The sequence below is a fragment of the Lentinula edodes genome, assembly GCF_021015755.1.
Source record: "Lentinula edodes strain Le(Bin) 0899 ss11 chromosome Unknown C8R40scaffold_6, whole genome shotgun sequence".
Taxonomy (NCBI): Eukaryota; Fungi; Basidiomycota; class Agaricomycetes; order Agaricales; family Omphalotaceae; genus Lentinula; species Lentinula edodes.
Window position 1 is genome coordinate 675,740 of NW_025764312.1, and position 22,178 is coordinate 697,917.

General features: G+C 45.7%; 8 protein-coding genes across 8 annotated transcripts; 2 read left to right on the plus strand and 6 right to left on the minus strand.

Moving 5' to 3' along the window:
* Positions 1–515: 515 nt before the first annotated feature.
* C8R40DRAFT_1038315 (cytochrome P450 1) lies at positions 516–2,720 on the plus strand (the record flags this gene model as incomplete). Its single annotated transcript, XM_046223746.1, has 13 exons — positions 516–705; positions 771–894; positions 953–983; positions 1,044–1,201; positions 1,253–1,517; positions 1,601–1,697; positions 1,756–1,769; positions 1,823–2,012; positions 2,071–2,127; positions 2,175–2,199; positions 2,260–2,385; positions 2,444–2,587; positions 2,639–2,720. 13 exons carry the CDS (start codon positions 516–518, stop codon positions 2,718–2,720), a joined length of 1,503 nt encoding a protein of 500 aa, XP_046089721.1.
* Positions 2,721–2,851: 131 nt separating this feature from the next.
* C8R40DRAFT_1167350 (nuclear protein 96-domain-containing protein) lies at positions 2,852–5,674 on the minus strand (the record flags this gene model as incomplete). The annotated part of the gene is made up of 5 exons (XM_046231003.1): positions 2,852–2,950; positions 3,006–3,326; positions 3,379–3,657; positions 3,708–3,825; positions 3,879–5,674. 5 exons carry the CDS (start codon positions 5,672–5,674, stop codon positions 2,852–2,854), a joined length of 2,613 nt encoding a protein of 870 aa, XP_046089722.1.
* Positions 5,675–5,724: 50 nt separating this feature from the next.
* Positions 5,725–7,685, minus strand: C8R40DRAFT_774955 (2 beta-glucanase). Its single transcript, XM_046236181.1, has 12 exons — positions 7,415–7,685; positions 7,195–7,359; positions 7,098–7,130; positions 7,013–7,025; positions 6,914–6,946; positions 6,785–6,854; positions 6,691–6,724; positions 6,448–6,561; positions 6,271–6,385; positions 6,124–6,211; positions 6,010–6,066; positions 5,725–5,956 (listed from the first exon to the last, which is right to left on the minus strand). The coding sequence occupies exons 1-12, from the start codon at positions 7,555–7,557 to the stop codon at positions 5,883–5,885; spliced, it is 939 nt and encodes a 312-aa protein (XP_046089723.1). The 5' UTR covers positions 7,558–7,685; the 3' UTR covers positions 5,725–5,882.
* A 431-nt stretch (positions 7,686–8,116) lies between these two features.
* C8R40DRAFT_775537 (2 beta-glucan) lies at positions 8,117–9,945 on the minus strand. Its single transcript, XM_046236182.1, has 12 exons — positions 9,574–9,945; positions 9,350–9,517; positions 9,266–9,298; positions 9,159–9,213; positions 9,087–9,105; positions 9,004–9,034; positions 8,779–8,946; positions 8,616–8,727; positions 8,469–8,556; positions 8,359–8,415; positions 8,200–8,304; positions 8,117–8,131 (listed from the first exon to the last, which is right to left on the minus strand). Exons 1-11 carry the CDS (start codon positions 9,726–9,728, stop codon positions 8,231–8,233), a joined length of 960 nt encoding a protein of 319 aa, XP_046089724.1. The 5' UTR covers positions 9,729–9,945; the 3' UTR covers positions 8,117–8,131; positions 8,200–8,230.
* Positions 9,946–10,598: 653 nt separating this feature from the next.
* On the minus strand, positions 10,599–11,823 carry C8R40DRAFT_1090359 (ubiquitin-conjugating enzyme E2). Its single transcript, XM_046227476.1, has 6 exons — positions 11,756–11,823; positions 11,571–11,617; positions 11,355–11,468; positions 11,115–11,298; positions 10,932–11,058; positions 10,599–10,875 (listed from the first exon to the last, which is right to left on the minus strand). The coding sequence occupies exons 2-6, from the start codon at positions 11,592–11,594 to the stop codon at positions 10,860–10,862; spliced, it is 465 nt and encodes a 154-aa protein (XP_046089725.1). The 5' UTR covers positions 11,595–11,617; positions 11,756–11,823; the 3' UTR covers positions 10,599–10,859.
* A 740-nt stretch (positions 11,824–12,563) lies between these two features.
* On the minus strand, positions 12,564–15,578 carry C8R40DRAFT_1067049 (uncharacterized protein; the record flags this gene model as incomplete). The annotated part of the gene is made up of 3 exons (XM_046225854.1): positions 12,564–12,732; positions 12,806–15,284; positions 15,308–15,578. The coding sequence occupies 3 exons, from the start codon at positions 15,576–15,578 to the stop codon at positions 12,564–12,566; spliced, it is 2,919 nt and encodes a 972-aa protein (XP_046089726.1).
* A 1,769-nt stretch (positions 15,579–17,347) lies between these two features.
* Positions 17,348–17,630, plus strand: C8R40DRAFT_1167354 (uncharacterized protein; the record flags this gene model as incomplete). Its single annotated transcript, XM_046231004.1, has 2 exons — positions 17,348–17,477; positions 17,533–17,630. 2 exons carry the CDS (start codon positions 17,348–17,350, stop codon positions 17,628–17,630), a joined length of 228 nt encoding a protein of 75 aa, XP_046089727.1.
* Positions 17,631–19,368: 1,738 nt separating this feature from the next.
* C8R40DRAFT_1067051 (uncharacterized protein) lies at positions 19,369–20,946 on the minus strand (the record flags this gene model as incomplete). Its single annotated transcript, XM_046225855.1, has 11 exons — positions 19,369–19,418; positions 19,476–19,605; positions 19,728–19,748; positions 19,798–19,868; positions 19,891–19,947; positions 20,008–20,111; positions 20,290–20,354; positions 20,407–20,447; positions 20,500–20,759; positions 20,796–20,835; positions 20,895–20,946. 11 exons carry the CDS (start codon positions 20,944–20,946, stop codon positions 19,369–19,371), a joined length of 891 nt encoding a protein of 296 aa, XP_046089728.1.
* Positions 20,947–22,178: the final 1,232 nt, after the last annotated feature.

Genomic DNA, 22,178 nt, shown 5'->3' on the forward strand with positions numbered 1-22,178 from the left:
GGGATGAGCCGATTTCCTCGAGGCGAAAATATGGGTTCTATCTCGAGGTTATGTACAAAAATATGGCAGCAGATATTTTGAAGGAATTGAGTTGAGGTTATGGTAAAATTATGAAAAGATAATTACAATAAGCACGGCCCCCCGCCAAATTCACAATAGCTTCACAATAATTGCCACACGAATAGTTTTAAAATTCGTGCTCGGGATTTTTGACAAACTCTGGAAAAAATTCTTTCAATTTCTCTACATTTTCACCACGAGGACATTGGCACATCCCCACAGTGACTTGTACATAGAATAATGGAATCTATTTTGACACACTCAGGCGTATACATAGTCCGACCAATCAGACAGGGAGATTGAGGATATAACGTACCGATTATGCTGCTGATCACGCTGGACAGGTCGTGGCAGCTGTCGAAGTCGAATGCCTGCTTTGATATAAAAAGATCCTTCTAAGCCTCCTAGAAAGCAACCATCTTCCTGCGTAACTTTTTCATTGTGTTACGGTGATCATGTATACCACAATTTCTCCAATGCTTGTTGTGTCATTGGCCACACTAGCCTTCATAAGTCTCTTTAATATATACCGATATCGGTATCGACCCTCCACAGTGAACAGTCCTTACCCCCCTGGGCCAAAGATTGCCACTATGCCGACCCGTGATGCTTGGGTTGAGTACCGAGAATGGGGAAATAATTACGGTGAACACCAATATTCTCCACTATTCATGGATTGAAGCCAATGGATTATGCTTATTTCTGTGCAGGCGGACTCGTCTATCTCCCTGAAAGGAATACTTTAATAGCCAATAAATCCGAAATTGCCATTGAGTTGTTGGAAAAACGTGCTCGTATCTATTCGGATCGGGCGATGACCCCAATAATAAAGTTGTGAGTGGGCTTTTGATCTATAAGAGTAGTATTTCTGCTTACTCGAAGGTCCTTTAAGATGTGGGGGGGAGGACATACTTTCACTTGAGGTAGTCCACGATTTAGTATGAAATTAATGGGTTATTACTCACACAAACTTGTTCACATAGCGTTATTCTGAAAAGTGGCGTATCGACCGACGAGTCTTTCAGCAAACTTTCCGTCAAGCTGCGAGTAGTCGTTTCTACCCGGCGCAGTACAATAAAATTCACGAATTTTTACGCCAATTGCTTATGACCCCTGATAAATTCATGCAACATACAATGAAGTGCGTTCATAAAAATGGCAAAAAAGGACATACGTTGATTTTGAGTTTTAGGCTCTCTCAAGCTCTCGTGTACAAAGGACTATATGGACTCGACGTTGATTCTGAAGATCCGTTGGCAAAGAAGGCCGTAGAAGTAATGGATACATTGGGGCAAGCTTTACTTCCTGGCTCTTTCCCTGCATATGAACGGTTCCCATTTCTACGTTTCATGCCTTCCTGGTTCCCTGGATGTAGATTCAAACGAATTGCAATTCAGTGCAGTCAAGGTGTGAAAGAGGTAGACACTATACCATTCGACATTGCAATGGCTCATTTGGTGCGTAACTCTTTCAGTCCGGCGATTTCTTGCAATATTTCCCAGTCTATTGACAAGTCTTCTGCTTCTTATTTCTTCCTCAGAAAAGTGGGACAGGTACTTCTCCCATTGCCGAGTTGGCGATAAGAAAGCCTCAAGATATCAAGGCAATCAAGGCAATGGGTACTATAAGTTATCTAGGTAAGACTTTTGCTCCCACGAAGTTGAACTTTCGATCAAGTTATTGATGAACATGCAGCTTCTGCGGATACGGTATGCATTCTCGACTATGTTCGAGGATAATAGGTGAAAAAGAAATGAATTAGACCATGTCCTCTATATCATCCTTCCTCTTAACAATGTGTCAAAATCCCGATATACAGGCTAAAGGGCGAGACGAGATAGAACGTGTGATTGGCACAGATCGACTACCCACCTTCGAGGATCGCCAGTCCTTACCTTACGTCGAAGCTATTTATCGCGAGGTCATGCGCTTACACCCTGCTCTACCTCTTGGTACTCCGCTCTTTTTTCTGAGGGTGTCAATCTAGCAGTTGAACAGCGAATTTCACAGGCCTTCCTCATGTTTCGACTGAAGACGATTTTTACCGTGGATATCATATTCCAAAAGGTAGCAAACATCGCTCCCTGAAACCAATCCGATTGACTTCTGTTCAGGATGTGTGGTTATACCCAACATATGGTATGTACGCGATTCTGATATGACAGACAATGTTGTTCTGACAAGATAACCTGATATCAGGGCTATGAATAGAGACCCAGATGTGTACACAGAGCCTGATAGATTTCTTCCAGAACGTTATAGTGAATCTCCTACGGGCCCATTTGAAAGCATAAACAACATTTATGCATTTGGGTTTGGACGACGGTTTGTCTCATACATATGAGCAGTCTCCGACTCGCTCTAAAATTGTTGAGTACTCCAGGGTCTGCGCTGGTCGTCATATGGCGGAAAACACTATTTGGCTCACGATTGCCTCTGTACTCGCTACCTTCACTCTGGGTAAGGCCAAGGATGGAAAGGGGAATGAAATTGATATCCCTGGTGAATACACCGATCAATTTTTCCGGTACATATCACTTCATCGTTATCTTCTTTCCCATTGTTCACGTCATCCCAGGCATCCCAAACCTTATCGGTCCAGTATTGTTCCTCGCAGTGCTCTGGCAAGAGAGTTGGTTCTCGCCACGAACGCCGAGTAGATCCAAGAAATGCCTTTGTAAGGGATGCCGACGAACACCCAGTAGGTAACGTCTGGACATCAGATCCTTGTTTCTTTTTTGAAGAAACTTCGTATTACAATCAAGACGACAGAATAACGAAATTGTTGTAATTATACGGCCTCTATACTTTTGATAAAACTGGACGTTGAAGCAGCGCGAATATGCCGCAGCTTTGTAGCTTCGTCCAAAAGCTGAGGTTGAACTTGTTCCTATCCGCCAGGTGGTATATAAGAATGACGAGTATTGAATAAAGCACTTTCTTACCATAGCGTTAGGTCTGACCATATCTACAACTTTCACTAATCGCGCAGTCATTTCGTGTAAAGCCACTTGATGTTTCAACTTCAACTGTGCTGCGTCCGTTCTGCTTGCCCTACTTCCGCCTTTGCTACCGCTGTGGGCAAGTGTCAAAACATCAGGTAGGAGTGAAATTAGTCGAGGGATTCCTCGAACGAGGTCGTCCAATTCTTTCGCTCGCATTGCGTCGGGCACAGCGTCCGGCTCCAGCCCCTCGACAACTGGATTTGTCTCCGAAGGAATTAGGGTTGGTATTCGAGTCATGGTATCCGCGTAGTCAAGGAATGCCTAGAGGTATCTTTAGCATGAATGGGATGCATTCATTCATTCCTCCACTTACTTTGCCCCGAACGTACCACCCTTCAACCCTGCCTTGATCAGAGTCTCCAGAAAATGGAACGAATGGCGAGAAAATCTCCTTCAAAAGATCGTAGTCGTTACGGATAACGGCATCCGGCGCAAGTGAAAGGACAGCGATGTCGTGCGCACGGTTGAGATTGCCAGCAGCAAGGAATAACTCATAAGCTACGTACGCTGGATGAGAGGAAGATGAAGGCTCATGATTAGTTGAGACAATATGGCCAGGTGGAGGGGAGAAGGAGTTGAGGGCATAGATGGCCTGTATCTATTTCAGATAACGAAGGACGATACGTTTGGCATGAGACAAACCTGAGCTTCCTTGACCCATCTTAAAGGGATTTTGAGGCTCCCGACGAGACCCCGAATGTTCCATTCATCTAACATGGGTGCAGAGCGAATGAGAAGATCTTGAATGGCCTTACGGCGTCTAAAGTTGATGAATTTTAGAAACAGATAGTATAGTTCAGCAAATGCACCAACCCGGCAGACCCTTCCAAATGCAGTAGTACAAAGATTGCTTCTTGAATCATACCTTGCTGCTCAAGTTGCAAGGCGTAGCTGCTCGTGAGCAAATCAGCAGTAGGACTATGCCCTTCGAATTCGGGTTCAGGCTCCGGTTGATCGTCGTCGATGGAAACGTGACCGTCGTGGCGCACATCACCACGATCGGGAAAGTCCCTTACACGCATGCATCGAGAGAGAATGATGTAGAGGTGCCATGGAATGGTATAATTGAGCTGACCGGCGGAAGTTCGAGGTTGGAAAATGTCGGAAAGGGAGCACGTCTCATCAGAATACAGTCGTAATAAAGAAAACAACAAGTCCTCTGAGCCGTCATCGGTTGATTCTCTGAAGGAGTTGAACACCTGTGCGATGGGAGTGTGCATTGGTTCCACGAACCAAAGGTAAAGGCCGAAGATACGTTTCCAGTCAAGACCGTGGACAATGTCCACGGTGAGATCTCCTGCAAGTAGCGCGTATATTTTGCGCAAGTCGCTGTCGATGAGTGTGTCAACTTTCTGGTTTGTCCAAATTTCCAATTGCTCTAAAAGGTCATTTCGATATTGGCTGTCCCCTCCGGCTTGCGCAATCAGGGTGGCAAGGGTTGGATATCCACTGTCCATTGCGACGTCACAGGCCCGTTCGAGTTGATTACCGGTCAGATGGGCAAAAGCAATGGCCGGTGCGCTCGCCGCCAGATGTGTTTGCAAGTACTCCTGCACTGCAGGAGCAACAGCATATTGTAGCCAGGAAGATAACGCGGCTTTACGAGTTAGAAGACTAACTCGCTGCCGGATGTCCGGCGTAGCAGCTTGGGACGAAAGGTGCAGGGAAAGTGGGTCAAACAGTGCAGACCCTAGTCGGAACATAGATGCTTCTTGTGAAGCATCAGTGGCAGGGAAAAGGGAAGAAAAGGAAGAAAAGAGAAGGACCTCCGGAGAAGGGTTAGCAAAGGGTACTCCGCCATCATCAGGTGATATAGGTGAATGTGAAAGCTGGTGCTGAAGAAGTTTTGGCGACAACGAATCACTTGCCGGCATTGGTATCTTAGATTTTAAAACAATAGTTCCAGAACTGGGTCGGACTAAAACTCCTCCCGGACCCCATCCGACGCGGAAAGACCTTCCGAATGATAGTCCTGCGTCTGCCAAAGCATCTTCGGCTCCAACTGCTACAGACATTGTGCTATCCACCCGCGTGTATTTTCGTGTTGGTCGAGTTAGTGTCGGCTGTACGTCCTTCGCAAAAGATGGGCGCGTGTCCCAACTTCGTATATCTCCGTCTGATTCTCGACCATGTTTGCGAAGAGTTGGTGTAAGCTTCCGGAACGAAGAATCAGCGATTTGATTCATTGCTTTCAATGCCGCTGCCTCTTCCGGCATCCTAAACAAAGACGTCTGCATTACATGCATTCTTTGTGAGTCTACACCTGCTATTTGAGCTCGTGGTGCCAAGTTCCGATCCTTTGTTAGCTGCAGCTCGTCTTCCTGCATCTCTGATGATAACTCAGAATCTGTTTCTTCTTCTTCCTCTTCTTCCTCTTCATCATCTTCCCCTTCGTCGTCTTCATCTTCGTCCTCCTCCTCCTCCTCCCCATCATCTTCTTCTTCTTCTTCTTCTTCGGCTCCATCCTCCTCTTCCTCTTCAGCTATAGGAAGTTTTTGGACTTTATATGATACATGACGCGCGGGCTTCACAAGTTGTTCTTCAGAGTCGGAGTCGGAGCTGGAGGCACTGCTACTTTCGCCGTCACTAAAAGCACGAAACCGCGCCATGACATGGATTTTGAAAGACAAGCGTGTTGGTTAGGACGAAAATTCTCACGTACATGATATGATCGTGAGACACAATCGGTGCTTATGTGGCGCAGTTGCGACTTTCATTTAACCTCCCAACAATCCTGGAACTGCGAACCCAAATAATATACATACATATCACAACAACGACAATAACGATCCCCCCTGATTTATACTACCTCAATTCTCAGGTGTAGATCTTCAACCACTGAAAGTCAAAGTAAGCGTCTTCAAACGCCCATGGATTGTTGTCAACATAATCTAATAACCCATAAGCAATTTCTTGGCTTGAATAAGAAATACGCGTCCCTTACCTTCACATGTAGATGGGCACCCAGACGCTCCGTAAGCACTTCCAGCCCAATCTCCGCCTGTAAAGAAAAAGGTCTTTCAATACTCGCCAATCTCCGAAGCACCATTCTGCTTACACAGACTCAGATTTATGACGATATTATGCGGTCCGAATTTCGCTCCTATATCACAGTCTGTGTTGGGGAAATATGCCGAAGGCTCTCCCTGGAAAAGAATAGAATTGCCATTCAGCTCAAGAGACATCCTTGGGGGATACTATGTACCCAATTGTCGGTGTCAACAGTTTCATTCCCGACTTCCACCTCGTAAGGAACAGTCCCCGCATCGCGGGACCAGAACCAAACACTTATGCCTGCCTCTGACCTTTCTGAGGCAAACCTATAAAATTTGAAAACATCGCTTAGGCTTTTCCATGTCCCACCCCAGGAGCGGTTACTCACCATCCACCACCGTGATCATTGAATATAGGTCCGTAGCTTCTCGTATCCACGAATTTGACACCACAGCCGGAATTGGAATTGAGGAGAGTGTTACAGTCGTCGAGGAGTGCGTTCCTGCACATGTAGAAAAGAAGGCACGGTCAGTTCAATCAGTAAATTTAAGCGATCCGAGTCAAGACAAGGTTCAAAACCATAGCAAAGCAATGACATTGAGAGGATTGTGACGTTGAAAACTTCACTCACCCTTTCTCGTACCTCCAATCCGGCATTGTACAACCTGTAATCAAGTACCAATAGTATAATTACACGCACTCGAGGAAAGGGTATTAACGCATACCAGCACTTGTGTGCAGTGTTGCTTGGTTAGGCCCTTGGTCGTTGACGCCTTCCAAGACGTCGATTTCTCCCTGATGAAGAAAGGTGAGCCCCGGACTAAGGTAAATGAAGATTTTACAGATCTTCTTACATTGCTAGGCCAGTCTTCTCCGACAGTCCATACCTGACACGGTCAATGAACCATCAGCATATCGGCATTCACAAACTACAAAGACTTAAGAGCACATACGGCGGGCCAAGTACTGTAAAATACATGGACGCGCATTATCAATATCAATGATGATAGAATTCGTCAAAAGCGGTACGGTACTCACCCACATCCCTGGGGCATATGACGAATGTTGAAACTAATGTTCATACATAGTCAAAAAAAAATGCGCAATAAATTCGAACACTGTGACTCTCGCTCACACCATGACCGAGGTCGTGTATTGCTTGTTTGATTGAATGCGCACAGAATCTCTCCCGGGTCCATTTGGATCGAGAACAGTCCAGTAGTCTGTCCGGAGGACAAAATGGTCTCCAGAGGCATACGTTAGATTCTCGTTTGCGGCGGTGTAAGCGTCGACGTAATTCCTGTGTTTCCTCAGAACTGGCCACCATGAAAAAACAAAGACAAGAAAATACTTACACCCGGCCGTGTGTGGGGTCCGGTATGGCTTGATACGAGAATGACTTCAAGAAACCAATGCCGGTGTGACTGTCGGACTGAGTATACGATGCCCCGAGCACCAGTTTGAACGCGAGGAGGAAGTGGAGGAAATACAGTAACATCTTGGTCCCAGACTGAAAGATATCTGATGAACCAGATCCTGCAGCACTAGTACCGAGTATCCAGTTTTGCTCTCTGTTTATATACGTTCTGTGTCTCTCTCCTCCTAAGGCATGTACCGATTGAAGCTACTCGCCAGCTCAAGAACGCTCAATTCCCTCAGCGTAGTACACTAATCGGGGCATCGCAAGTTAATTGTTCGAAAGTGCTTAAGAAGGCAAGCGCCAAGCTAGTGCGGTCGATATCGGTAGGCTCCATATGGCGGTCAACACTTCCTGTAAGTCACATCTTCAACTGGGAAACGACTGGAAAGTCAAAAGGAAAGCCGAGTTCCGTTCTATACATACAGCCAATTCTATGGTGTGCACACATCAAAATGTATCGATGTACCACGGATATAAGAACAGTGCTAGGTGGCGGATGCATTATGGAAGAGATGGCCATTGGATGCATTCATGCCAACGCATAGTAGAACTCGACCATGTGCTGGAAGGTATCAGCTGCTGGTCAAGATAGGCTAGGTTCATTACAGGAAGTTGTATGCACGACATCAACAATAAGTAATCCTCTTCAGGTCTAGGGGCAGCAGGAAGAGCGAGCTCAGGAAGAAGAGAGACTGATTCCTCATTTCTGATCAAACTAACCGATAATTTACGGGCCGTAAATAGCACATGGTCACGTATAAGCTTTGAGGGAGAGGAAGTCGAAGTAGGCATTCTCAAAGTCTGCTGGGTTGTTATTGACATAGTCTGTTGATTATGGGTAAGCATCGGTAACAATATCGTGACACGTCTATAACTCACCAACACATGTTGATGGGCATCCCGACGATGAATAGACGGCACCAGCCCAATCGCCACCTTCAAACAAATCAGATATAGTTTTACTGCGCCGCTATGAAATATTTACTCACAGAAAGTCAAGTTGATTATGATGTTCTGAGGCCCGAAATGAGAGCTTATAGAGCACGATGTGTTGGGAAAATACGCCACGGGAGTACCCTTCGGAGGAGCAATAGTTCAGAAATAACCTAATGCAGTATTGTCTTAGGTCCACGCACCCAGTTATCGGTGTCGATTGTAGAACTGCCTCCACTGACATCGGAAGGAACGGAGGTACCGCGGGCCCAAAACCAGATCTTGACGAAATCGTCCGTAAGCTCCATAGCGTACCTTCGCGTCATTCATTAATATCGTGCGATACAATCAATGTGGGATACTCACCACCCTCCGCCGTTGCTATTGAACGTAGGACCAAAGCTACGAGCATCAGTGAAAGACACTCCACATCCCGCGTTGCCATTTACTGCAGTGTCACAATCAGATTGGAGAGCTGTTCCTGTTTCTGTTCGAGAGGCGGGCATTGAACAATCCGGACTGGTATGAAGCGTCCTGTGCAATCGTTGTCAGTGAAAAAAAGATGAAGACCCAAGAGTCGAGCTTGCATACCCTTGATTAGTGCCAACGTTGTTGACCCCCTCTGTTCAGATGGTGAGTTGTATAACGAATCGCCTTTGAGAGAGGATACGGACCTATGATGTCAATTTCACCCTGGCAATGTAGGTTTTTTCAGATATTGTGTAGCGCAAGAAAAAGATACTCACGGTAGTTGGCCAATTGTTTCCTTGATCTCCAACAGTCCAGAAAGCAGGCCAAGTACTATATGGAATGTTGATGAACAGTACTTCGACAACATTATCTTCACACTAACCCGCATCCTTCTGGCATATGGTTGAGGTTCGCCCTATCGGATAATTTCAGGTCAATCCGGAATACACGTCGGGAACATACATACACTAAAACCGAACCAAGCCCATATTGCTTGTTAGACAATAACCTGACAGAATTCCTTCCCGGGCCGTTGGGGTCCAGGATAGTGGTGAAATCTGCACGGGCAATGAAATTGGTGGCAGAGGCAAATGTTAGATTGTCGTTCTTTGCGGTGGCCGCGTCGACGTAATTGCTACAGCAAAGAAGCAGTGAACAACGAGAACGATGGATCGATGATTTGTTGCATACACTCTTCCATTGGTCGGGTCTGGGATGTTCTGAACCGTAAAACTGTTCAGAAAATCTTGACCTGTGTAAGTATCTGATACGGTATAGGTCGCAGCCCATACGCCAGATACGAAGACGAGAGCAAATGTCAAGGACCAGGTGAAAGAGGTAGACATGGGGACTTACACAAATAAGAAATTTACCGTGAAGTTTTTATATGAGCCTGATGTATCACCACCCGCTGGTATTCCAAAATTTTTCTTTGTTGAGACATGTGAAGTGGCGATTGATCTCTTTCTTTTTGGTGCTGTTGTGATACAAAATTTGTCCATGGATTCGGATATCGTATCCCATCGGCATCGCGGTTCGGTGGGAGAAATAAGGAATACCTGATTAGGGATTACAACACAAGTAACATTTTGAAACGAAGAACTATCAAGTCCAGAATTGGAATCATGAGCTTATGAGGTCGTGAACGAATTCAAGTGTTGATCTGTCGCTAGACCTTTCCGGGTAGTAAACAAGATACGAAGCCGCCAAGGAGTCCTAGGACGTATAGTAACATATATGGTCCGTACTGTGCGAGTAGCAGAGGAATTTGTCCATTCGCATGAAGGTATTCAGCAAATCGTTGTCACAAGGCCAATTCTTTTTCATCGTAATTGTCCGTGGAATATACTCGGTAGGCTTTGGAGTCAATACCAACGAGGATGTTCAGGCTGACCCAAACCATATGATACTACACCTGTACAAGGAATGTCTATGTCAAAGAGCACACGAACAACGGAATAGAGACCAACACTGACCAACAAGCATGGATACCCTCATTCGGAGCTCCCACCAGCCAGCCTGAACAACTAGGAGGTCATGAGAATTATATATAGTGAAAGATCAGATTCACCGTAAATATCCTTTCCTCGAGCTTTTGAATTCACTTGCTATTCACCGACACGAAATCATTATCTATTCAACCATAATTAACTCAGTTTAGCCCACTACGAAGTTGGCCAGGACAAACTGGGCTTTTCAAATAGAAGACATAAAGAGACCAAGTGATTGAATATAACGTAGCGAGCTGAAGGAGACTGGTTGTAGCGTATGCACAACGTGGGAAACCAAGTACGACGCCCTCAGCGACAGCGACCCAAACGTCACACACAGTTGAAATAATGAATGATGAAAGATGAGAAATATTCGGATGGATGTTACTACTACAGCTAGACATATTGAACACATAGAACACAAAAGACTTTGACGTTGTACACATCTCGAGTGCAAAGGTAATCTGCTATCAAATGTCTGCACCATCACTGCATAGCATATCTGGGGCCAAAAGCCAGGTCAGTGAAGGCAAATAAATTGAAAACGTTTGAACGTACTTCCTTGTCCATTCTCTAGCGGTGGCCTCATACCGCTCCCGATCAGTCTTGTACAGATGGGCAATGTCAGGTACCAAAGGATCATCCGGATTGGGATCAGTGAGCATCGAACAGATCGAAAGCAGTACTGAAAGCCGGTGCAAAATCAAAATTCTATTCTATCGTCATACGAGATGAACGGACCTTTCGAAATTGTAAGCGCAGGAGACCATTGGTCTCGTAAAATGTCGAGACAGATGGAGCCGTTGGCGTTGATATTCGGATGATAGATCTTTGTCGTAAAGCTGACCTTCGGAGGTTTGAACGGATAGTCGGTAGGGAACAATATGGAAAGGAAGAAGACTCCGCCGGCGTAAGGTGAGTCACTCTGAATTGAACATCGGAAAATGAGTGTATAATCATTTTGCGGAGATAACAACGAACCGGGCCCATGATTGTAGCTTGCCAATGGAACAGGTCGTTCGCACGTTCTCCTCCGCCTTGAACAGGTCCGGCGCTGCAAGAAGAGGGTGGATCACGTCCGAGATCAAGAAGCTCCTGTGAGTGATATTATAAGTCAGCCAGATTCAGGCAAGAACGCAATGCTTGACGACTGTCCCAGCCGCCGCCACATATAATCCGCCCACATCCAAAACTCACTTTGTTGATGCGCTTGAGAGCCATTGAGGATTAGACTAGTTCTGCGTCTGAAATTGGCATGTTCAAGGATTAGAGATTACGATGAGATGACGATGAGAAGCCATCGATGAGAAATTCGTCCAAAAAGTAAAGCAATGCATATTAGCAACCTTACAGACTAACAAAGGCAGGGAAGGCGTACTCACAATATGCACAAAGGAGAGAAGAAAACAGTCGTCCAATAGACACCTGGTGGTGGTAAAGGGATAAGCTGTTGTGGCTGTAGTTGGTGCTTGTTTTGTTCACGGGGACACCAGCGCTTGTGATTGATAAGGCGCTAACATGGCGGTAACTACAGAAACGAAAACAAGGACTTTTCCGCTCTCTTTCAATTGTGTAGCCAAACTGTAGCAGAAGTAGATATAATAATTCTCAAATTAAGCTCAAGGTTGCTTGGAATCAAAATTCATTGGAAGTCATGACGTTTTTTTCAGAATGTTGTGGAACCTTCCAAAAAAGCTTACGAATAGTGCGGTCGGACACAGCGAAATATGAATTCAGGAAATAAAAATAAAAGATAAAAGGCACCGCTCGGAAAAAGAGTCCAACACACGAACCACAAAACCACCGGCTGCATGCTTGAGATACGATATTCACTGGACGCCCTAGTGAATATGCGCATTTAAGCGATTCAAGCCTGGGTATTCTCACAAACGACCGAGAACTGAAACTATCGAGTGGAGGACACGCGAAAAGCGGCACTACAAAAGGTCAACAATACCTATACAGACTCGTGAAAGAAATACATACACTCGTGCCCTTCTGAAGGAGGAGACCCCTGAATGAAATCTTTTCAGACCGAGCATGCCCGAACAAACAGAAAGAATCTTCATTTACTTTACCCTTGCACTGCCCTTTATATGCACTCGGTATACGGTATCGCGAGCGCTGTCCGCACCTGTGGTAAAAACATCAACGAGGAAGAAAAGGAAAGAAGAATTCCAGCATAACCGGCTAATCATCGTCCTCATCCTCATCATCGCTCATAATGAAGATTCCACCATCGGGGATACTTTCGGGCCAAGGTGGCTTCGCGGGTTCAATTGGCTTCACAAGAAACGAGGGATAAGCAGGAGTATGCCCAAAACTAGAAGTTGGAGGCAATGAGGCCTGCTTTTGGGACCTAAAAGGACCAGAGCCTTAGTGCCTAGGGTCTTGAAGACGGCCACACGGAAATGGCAATATGAACAACGCACCGACTGAGCTCGCGTATCTGAGCCATAATGCTGTCCCTTCCTTGCTTGGTTCTTGTCTGGGAGAGTAATTCCATGAGCCTCTTCGTCTCCGCGATCTGATATTCCAGCTGTTCACGCCGCGCCGCCAACCCCACAGATGAGCTGTTGGATTGAGGTTTGGTTGCAACAGCTGGAAGCACGGGCGTTGGTTTGATTGTCTGTATACTCTCTTGTATAAATGAAACTGCAAGATCGTCGAACACTGCACCAGCGGCTGTGGAAGAGATTCGTGTACCACTATTGGAGTCAGATGAAGCGGCTTCCGATACCACAACGAGGTCTGAATTAGTGAGCAAATGCTCGTCGTTGTCAATGGTGGTATCAGAGCTGGGTGAAAGTGGAAGAATAGAACCAGAATCACTGATTTTCTTTTTCCGCTGGCTGGCCAAAACCAGACGGCGAAGTTGAACCTCGATCGCCTGCTTATTAGGAGGAGAAAGAGCGTCAGAATTAGGAGATGGCAGAGGAGGTTTGACCGATATAGATGGCGAAGACGCCGAGGTAGATGCTAGGGTGAGGGTTTGATTAATGGGCGACCGCATCGTTGAATCGTTTTCTTTACCTGCCAATGATTGGTTGCGTTCAATTTCCAATTTACTACGTGCAATTCGCTCTTCGAGTTCTTTCTGTCGAGCCAAGAGTGAGCGTTTTACAACGGAGGATCTGACTGATGAAGTCTGTATGGTGTTTGAATCCGAAAGGACAGTCGATGATTCAGATGATGTGTAATCGAGATGTGTGAGATTTGAAGCAGAGATTTTACGCGCGCCTAACGGACGAGCCAATTCTGTCTTGATGTCTTCTGTATTCGATGTGATCACGATTGGTTTCATGACGGTAGCATGATGATCGTTTGGATGATTTTCAGGCTTTACTACTTGTGGATCGCGAGGGATCGGAGAAGGTTGCACAGCAGGAGACGACAATTCCATGTCAATGTCGTCGGTATGATCCACCGCTGAAAATGGAATGTCAACGTCGACAGCGTTATCCGCATGCTTTGTAAATCGATAGGCAGGCTGGGATCCTCTAACTGCATCCCCTGTTGGTGTTATGTTTTTAAGGCGAATAGTTGGCTTTATAGTGGATTCCTTGTGCGCGGATAAACTAGTAGGAGGGGACATAAGTAGGGGAACGGGAGGAGCCGCAGAAGGAACGTATATGGTGGATGCAAACGGCCTTGGGGGAAGCGCTGAAGCTGGGGAAGGAGGTAGTGGTAGAGACCTTGTATTTGAAGCCGGTATGTGGATAACTGGTGAATCCATAGACGAGGAGTTGGAAGATAGTGTTTTGATTTGAAGACCTCTGCTCTGAACCACTGAGTCTTTCTTCTTCTTCTCATCTTTGGCCTGTTTCGCCAATCTCGCTCGCTTCTCTTTCTTCGATTCCTTTCTACCATCCACCATAGATTCGTCGTCCTCAATCTCGCCTTCCTCGAGCTCTTTTCGAGTGAACACAAGCTCCGGAGAAGAGCTACGATACCACCAGACCCTGATCAAGTCTACTCTTGCTTTTCCTTTGAGTTCAATTGGGCCTAAGCTGTTGAGGCCTTTTCCCAACTTCGGACTACTCCAAGCCTGTTCTGCCTGATCGACGGAAGAAAACTCTAGAAGCGCTTTCGCGGAGCTAGAGTCTATAGCGATAAAAACCGGTTCGGTTCCGCAAGCATCTATAGCCCAGGACTTTAACCACTGTGGTGTCCGGGAAAGCTTTGGTAACTGGTCCATGATAAGGGAACGAGAAGGATCTGCTTTGTGCGGAAATGTTAAGTGAGACCTTGACTCAAACACTGTCGTACTTGAGAGCTTGAACCCTCCTCGTTTACCGTCTGGATCTCTGGCGTAAGGCATACCAATGGTATTAGTAGGAGGAGATTTCTTTGGAGATTCAGCAGATGCATTGATGTTGGTCGATGATGTAGGCATGGCTGCATGCACAGGTTTCGCTGGAAGATTAATGGGTGGAATCGGGATAGATTGCAAAGGCCAACTTGGCGGCTGATCTAGGTCTGGCAAAGGTTGGGATGTCCAGGGAGTAGGAGGCACAAAGATATCCCAAGGGATGGGGATAAGCTTCTGCGTTTCCGGAGGGTCTGCGGCTTTCGCCATTGAATTCACCCATTCCGAAGATGAAAGAGATGGGGTTTTCACATGCGGATGACCTGACATATACGCAGGAGGTAGATAAATATCAGGTGGATGAGGCGGAGAGAAAGAGTCGGAGTTGAATGAAGAAGACTCCGCGTCAAAAGCAGCGTCGTCAAAAATTTGACGGCGAGCGACTTCATCTCTCTGCCAACGAGTGATTCGTTCCTGCTGCCTAGCTCGTTTGCTCTTTGTAACAGGAAGTGGCGGAGGAGGAAGAGAATGCATATGACTAGGTCCTGCGATATTATGTGGAAGGTCATACTGTTCGCGTTTACGCTTTCGTGTTTTCAACGCTAAATAGGAGGTGAGCACGTACTGACAGAACGAAAGAGAAAGAAAGAACTACATCGACCTTCCTCGTCTACTTGTCGGTTTCTCCCAGTGAAGTCGCGTTTCTCCACAACCTGATGTCCGGTTCTAGAGACTCTTCCATGTCCGGAGTATTGGGGAAAAGTAGCATTGAATTTTGGGCTGTGCGCGGAAAATTCCCCCTTTGTGAGCTTGCCAGAGACAGTCACCATTTGCTCATCATCATCATCAGAAATGAGAATGGGAGAAGTTGGCGAGCCAGAGCCCGGATAGTGCATCATCTGAGTGTGTTCGCAGAAAACAAACGTGTATCACTGTATGGTTATTTCTGGGTTGCTCAAAATCAATGGGTAGTTTGTGTGTGTGAACAAAATCTGCCGAAAATTGAGCGCCTAGTAAGATGCAGCCTTCGGCGCACTTGATGACAATGGACACAAGACGATTGCTTGGGATCTATCTCTATTTATCTTCTACAAATCATCTATACATGCTAATTCTTATACACCCCTTGACCCCGTAGTCATTTCGAGGAAAGTGAACTTCGTGGAACTCAGGCTGCTCCCATCAAAATTGTTACCACGAGCTCACAGTCACCTTACAGCCACTATATAGCACTATATCTGCCGATTCGATAATTTTGAGTCCCACTGATTCTCCCCGTCCCGCCGACAGCCATAACTCGTTTACCGGAACATGTAGGCTACTAGTTGAACTGAATATCTTTGTCACTTCGCAAACTCCTTTTGCGAGAGAAGGGAATATAAAAATCCTAGGAGAGTAGAGCTACAGCGCTAGCAGGGGCAAAAACCGTCACTTGTGAGTTCGTTCCCTCATTTCGCGACAGTCCCAAAGGTGATGGTGCTGGTGCTGGTACCGGGAGAGCCTCTGGAAACCAGCGTTCAGTTAGGTTCAGCCTTTAGACCATGCCGTGTCAATAAATTTCCTTTCCTTTACAACTTGTTCTCGAAAAGGTGAACGAAGGAGGCTCACATGCGATGGCTACTAATTATGGCCAGCTGCTATCATGGGGCCACAGCATCATGGGATAAGCCAGTAAGCTAATAGTAACCGCCATCCCATAGGCTGCTAGGGTCGAAAAAAAACCTCATCTATTCATATCCATCCACCAAGTATTCCGTTCACCATACAGATATTCGTTAACGCTGGGTTTCTTATTTTTCTCTGTTCCAGTCGTTATATCGTTCAAATAGGTCACTTTATAGTAAGTGCATCTGAGCATTCGACAAAAAAAGGTGCCCCTAAAAACCTTGACTACTTAGTCCCGCTATCATTTTCGCGATCCGTAGTACTGATTTCCGATTGGCTAGGATCATGCTCTCAGAGTTCATCTGCGGCTCGGAGTGTATCAAAAGGATGCCATTCTGGTGACGTCCATAACAATTTCCTGGAATGAACATCGCAACGAAAACCGTGCCTTCAATCTATTAAGATTTCCATGCAAGTACATCACCTTGCTTGCAAAGGTCATTTGTTACTCGATATTATTAGCGCTGCGGAAACTTTACCCACCACGGTTTCGGCGCTTGTTTCTAATTCTAACCTGTCGTTTTTGTCCTGTTTAACCACATGTCTACCGTACCAGTGTCCCTCCACTGTTGTGTGCAGCGTGCTCAGGTAGGTCGGCAGGTATTCACTTCCTGTTCAAATAACAACTCCAGCCGTTTCTTGTCCTGTTCCCACTCTGCCTCCTTTATATATCTACCACAAGTTCAGTGTATGATGTATGGCTGAAATCGGTTGACAGATATTCATGCCAGGGCGCAAGCCGCCTTTGTACCTGTTGAGTACCACCAACTACCTTCACATCAAATAACAAATCCAGCTTTTCTACCGCCCTGTTCTTACTTTGCCTCCTCCATGTCCTTATCACAAGTTGCTGACTGACATTTGAACATATCATTTACACACAGAGTTTCTGCCTCTGTTTCATCTCAGATTCCATGTGCGATGTTGCGCTGTTAGCCTTTACTTTGTGCCGCACCCGCGACCACCCCTTTATTCTGCTTGACCTGTTTCCAGCTACTTAATGTTGGATTCAGCCACACAACAGGGCTCTGAGTTCCTCAGTAACGGGTTGAAGCCTATGGCAGGTACAACAGCCACAGTTGCAAAGGTTGCTTCTTTCACATTTGGGGAGGAGGAACATCCATTGGAAGGTATGTGTAGCTGATATATGTGATTGTACATTGACGACTTTCTGCTTGCGAGCAGAGTCAGTTAATGCCAATGGTAAACAGCGTTCAAGTGCACCAAATGCGAAAGCGGGGCCTTCCAAGGTGGCTAGGACCACCGGGTTGGCCAAAGACTGAAGGCCACGTACAGTTGTCTGTTTTTATTGTTTATGTATGTTCGTTTTGGTTCAACTCCTTGTAGTCAGGCTGTATTGTTTTACAACAGCTTCGATAAGATATGTATCTGTATGTATTGAGCTTGCTGCTTCACTGCAGAGAGGGGCAATTCGCATGTGACTTACCAGAACACCTCAAGCAAGGTTTGTGTCCCCTGCGGGGGCAACTAGTCTTAAAGACTAATTTTGAGTTCGTGACAGGATTCGTGACAGGATTCATGATGACTCTTTTTGCATGGTAAGCAAGTTATATTTAATTGTTCCGTCCATATTAGTCCTTGTCTGCAACCTCCGGTAATTTTGCTACCAAGGTCAACTGATGATCGATTGTTGGTAGTTTCAATCCCCATTCCTAATCTTCGTGCGTCTGCGCAAGGAAGATTTTGGAATTTATGGTTTGACCGATGCTAAACTTTGGGATGACCCTAGAACCATGCTCGGGTCGACAGTCCTTGAATATGACCTTTTTGAAGACAACTCGTGGCACACCAATTCAAATCTGACTAGATCGCAACAGCGGGTGAAGCCATAGAAAAATTAGATACAGTATCCATGCTACTTCCGGTTATAATGAAAATGAGTTTGGTCAGTACAAAAGCACCACCACAAAAGAGCATCTCAAGCTGTTAGAATGGATCTAGCGAGAGCAACAAAAATATGTAAAGGCAGGTCATGGAACTGCAAAAGGGAGGGGGTATTGGCAGGACTCAATCATGGGATCCGATTGTGATACCACTACCACGGTCGCGACGCTTCCTCAAGTTGTTCATTTAATTTCCCGGATCCAACTCGTTCATATCCAACTTTGAAAGAGTATCGAGACAACTGAGAAGCATCTGATTTTGGACTTACTGAGCCTTTCCATTCCGGTAAGCAGGCGTGTACCAGGCATGTACTACTCACAAGCGGCGCGAAAAACAACCGAGTCACAAAGCACAAGAACTTGAGATTACTTGTGCGGACCGCCAAACTCTAACGATAAATCGATTAGAACAAAAGTTAAGCGACGATAGCTATTCATTTTGCCTCTCCTGACTGGGGACCGGATACATGCAAGGAAAACCCACTCGTGTGGACAGCTATCACATGCACCAGAGATAACACGCATTTCCAGTACTGGTAAACCCGGAAGAGATGCCCTTAGAAGACACCCACCCAACACCCTACCAGCATTCGAAGCCAATCAGCTCCAGGCGTCCAGCGAAGCGGGAACACTCAGCTTGAGTCGAAGCACAAGAGACAGATGCCACATCGATATCGATACACCTCCACCGACAATTCGATCGTGAATGAACCTTGCGGGATAAGCCTTATCGGCGACGTAGTATTACTTGTAGCGTATTGTCTCGCCATGATGACATTGCCCTTGGTACAGAAAACAATATAAAAATCAAGTCAAAGCTAACAGAAGTTTCTTTTCAAGCGAATGAGATCCACTATGATCCAAGTTCGGAATTATTAGATTAATTGTGCACACTTACATTACGCAGAAAGGACAGCGCTCAGGCACATACCCTGGATTTTTATGTTCATTATGAACATCGGTTGCTTCCGTAACGATTATGGAATGATGCATGTTGGCCTTCTGTCTTGAGAAACATAGACATTTAGGCATGTCGCATGATGCAGCTGTTGAATATCAGCTTGAATAATGAACCGGCAGAACAAATGCAAATCAAGAACATTCTACGTGTGGATCCTTAGTCACAAACAACGGTGCATTTCGCTGGGAAATAAACCTCGTCGTAACCTAAAGGGCGAAGTTCACAATCGGACTAAATATAACGTGGAATGCTAAAAGACACACCGAAAGGTTGCTCAATTTCTTCGCCTGCTGCTAGGAAGCCCAAGTATATAGAAGAGGCTATGAGGACTTCCGTAATTGAATGCCAGCCGAACATTGCAACCAGTTGTAAGGGGAGGAAGAACAAGAACAGCTGAACAGTACTTCAAGAGTGACTTGATTGTCAGAATGCACGAAGAAGCAGATAAATGTACCGCCTATAAGCATGAAAAACATTGAAAGCCTCGACACAGACTCGAGACTTCAGGAACGCACCCAATGTGAACGCTGTACACACTGCCCATAAATATCCAGAATATCTGTCAGAGCAACACTGGAGACTCACAATCAATGGAAGAGGTACAATCGATATTTTTCCATTACTGACGGGCGAAAAATCAGAAATCAAAATAAAATCTTGAAACCGAGTTCATGATACCTGTTGATTTGTCTTCAAATGTGGATATACAGCCCATGATAGAGCCCAAACTCGTTCCTGTTGGTAATTAATACATGCTGAGGTCGGTGCGAACACATGTAAACAAGTCTAACACACCTGGCACAGTTCCTCTGTCCTCCAATAGGTTACACCATTCGCTTAAACACCTCAGAATCTCCAAAGGAAGGTTGTAACTTGTCACCCTTTCCGCCACTTCGAGTCTATAGTTAGACCGACCGTTAACGAAGACTTGATATATTGTCTTTCATGGTCCGCGCCTGCATCATCTATATGTCTGCTTTACTATGTTTCCAAGATCATCTTGGGACAAAACCCCAGGAGAAAACGGGGAGCGATTTTAACCGATAGATCTTGATCATTCAGCGTTGGTCGGTTTACGGTGAAAGATGACGCGGTGGGGTTTTCGACGCTAGTAGATCAGGATAGTTGGGGCTAAGACTTTGCTAAGGAGTGAAGGTTAAGCGGATCATGCTCTTCACTAAAACGTATACGTACAGGTTGTAGACAAACAAGGTCGTAGAGGTCCTCGTAATATACTACACTCCATTTGAACAGATATCATTTACCACGGAAGTACAGCCAACCCACCTCGAGAATGATGCTTCAAGGCCACACTGAAACCCTCGCCAAGGTCCAATGCCATTTTCTTTTCGGCAATGACTTCCGATAACTTCTGTCCAGGTCTTTTCCATTCCGCAATGGCCCGTTTTCCGGAGGTACAGGGTGTTCTACACGGAGGAACCTGGTACCATATTAGACGAATAATGGCGTGCGGGGTCTTCATTAAATCGCTCCATGCAGTTCTTCCAAGCCAGTAAAGTTCGTATCTTACCATAAGCGGAATTAGGCTTGAACGGAAGCATCACGGAATAAGACTAACTCACGCGCTCGCTGCTCTATAGGAGATCGTGAAGCCCAGAACACCTGAATTAGATTTAAGGAAAATTGTGGAACGCCGATGAATAGGAATCTTAAATTCTCACCAATCACTGTGAGCATGACATTGGGTGTAGCAAGTTCAAAGCTAGTAGTCATTGTTACAACGACCGCGGCTGCTGTTCCAAGCCCAAATTAGCATTTGCGTCTCAATATTTTTGAGAAACAGTGTTCACCAATAGCAAAAATGTATGCAGAAAACAGACTTCCATACAATCCGGTATATCATATAGTATGATCGGAACCACTTATGACTGACAGAAACAGGTCATTTTGCTCACTACAGAGCCGCGGCCAACCGACCACCTACAGCGATAGTCAGCTTCTATGACTCCCATGGCGGGTTTAAGCGCGTGACAGCCACTTATCGGTTCATGTTTGGTGTCAGAGGCATGTATATGGAAGCACAGAAAGATATCAAAGGTCGAGAAAAGCTTCAATGTTAGTTGGAGAGTATTAGTTGTTGCAACTTGCAATGCACGTGGTAATTCAATATTCACAGCTTTGACCAGCGTGTTATTATTATTTGAAGCGCTTCTTCACTTTCACTTTACATGTTCCGGCGGTTTCAGCACGGTTTGGGCTATCTGCGTCGTGTGATTCCATGTATCATGTCCAGTCAACACATACTCGTCACTCAAAGCCTCAAGGCCTCAAGCTGTACACACCGAATACAAGGGCGCTCACAATGTCATCGTGACAAATTTCTTTTTTGAGTCGGTAAAATGAAACCATTTTTGGCGTCTCACATCTTTTCAAACATGGCTAACGTATACGACTCAATCTGCTGGGCAGGGAACATAAGGAAAGCACTCACAGTGGCAGCATCCTTCAGGTAACATTGATCAGAAGACGCTACTGGAGGTGGGGTGTAGAACTGCCTCGCCGACTTGGGCCTGGCATATTAAATTTCCGAGGAAAAATACCACTTCCATTTCCGTATGTTCCTTTGTTCTCTTTATATCGATCTTTGACCGACAGCTCTTCATCACTTTTCAAAATCACTTTCCTCACAGAAGTCGAATTCCCGAACTTCTAGGCTCCGCATTGCGTTATTCCATGGTCCCAGGACATACCAAATCTCCAAAACCATCTACTAATGAACTCCATAGAACATCACGAGTTCTGGGTTCTATCGGGCGGCCCATCGACGGTCCATCTACAGTGACCAATCATCGACATTCGGGCATTGTGCTTCGTAGTCGAGAATTCTCCCGCAGCCACCATATTCAAAGTCCACGACATCAGCCACCGGCTTTTTTTCTTTTTTCTTTTTTGGCTGCTTACGCTTCCAAGCCCGTGTTATTTCATCGAGTGAAACAAAACCCTTG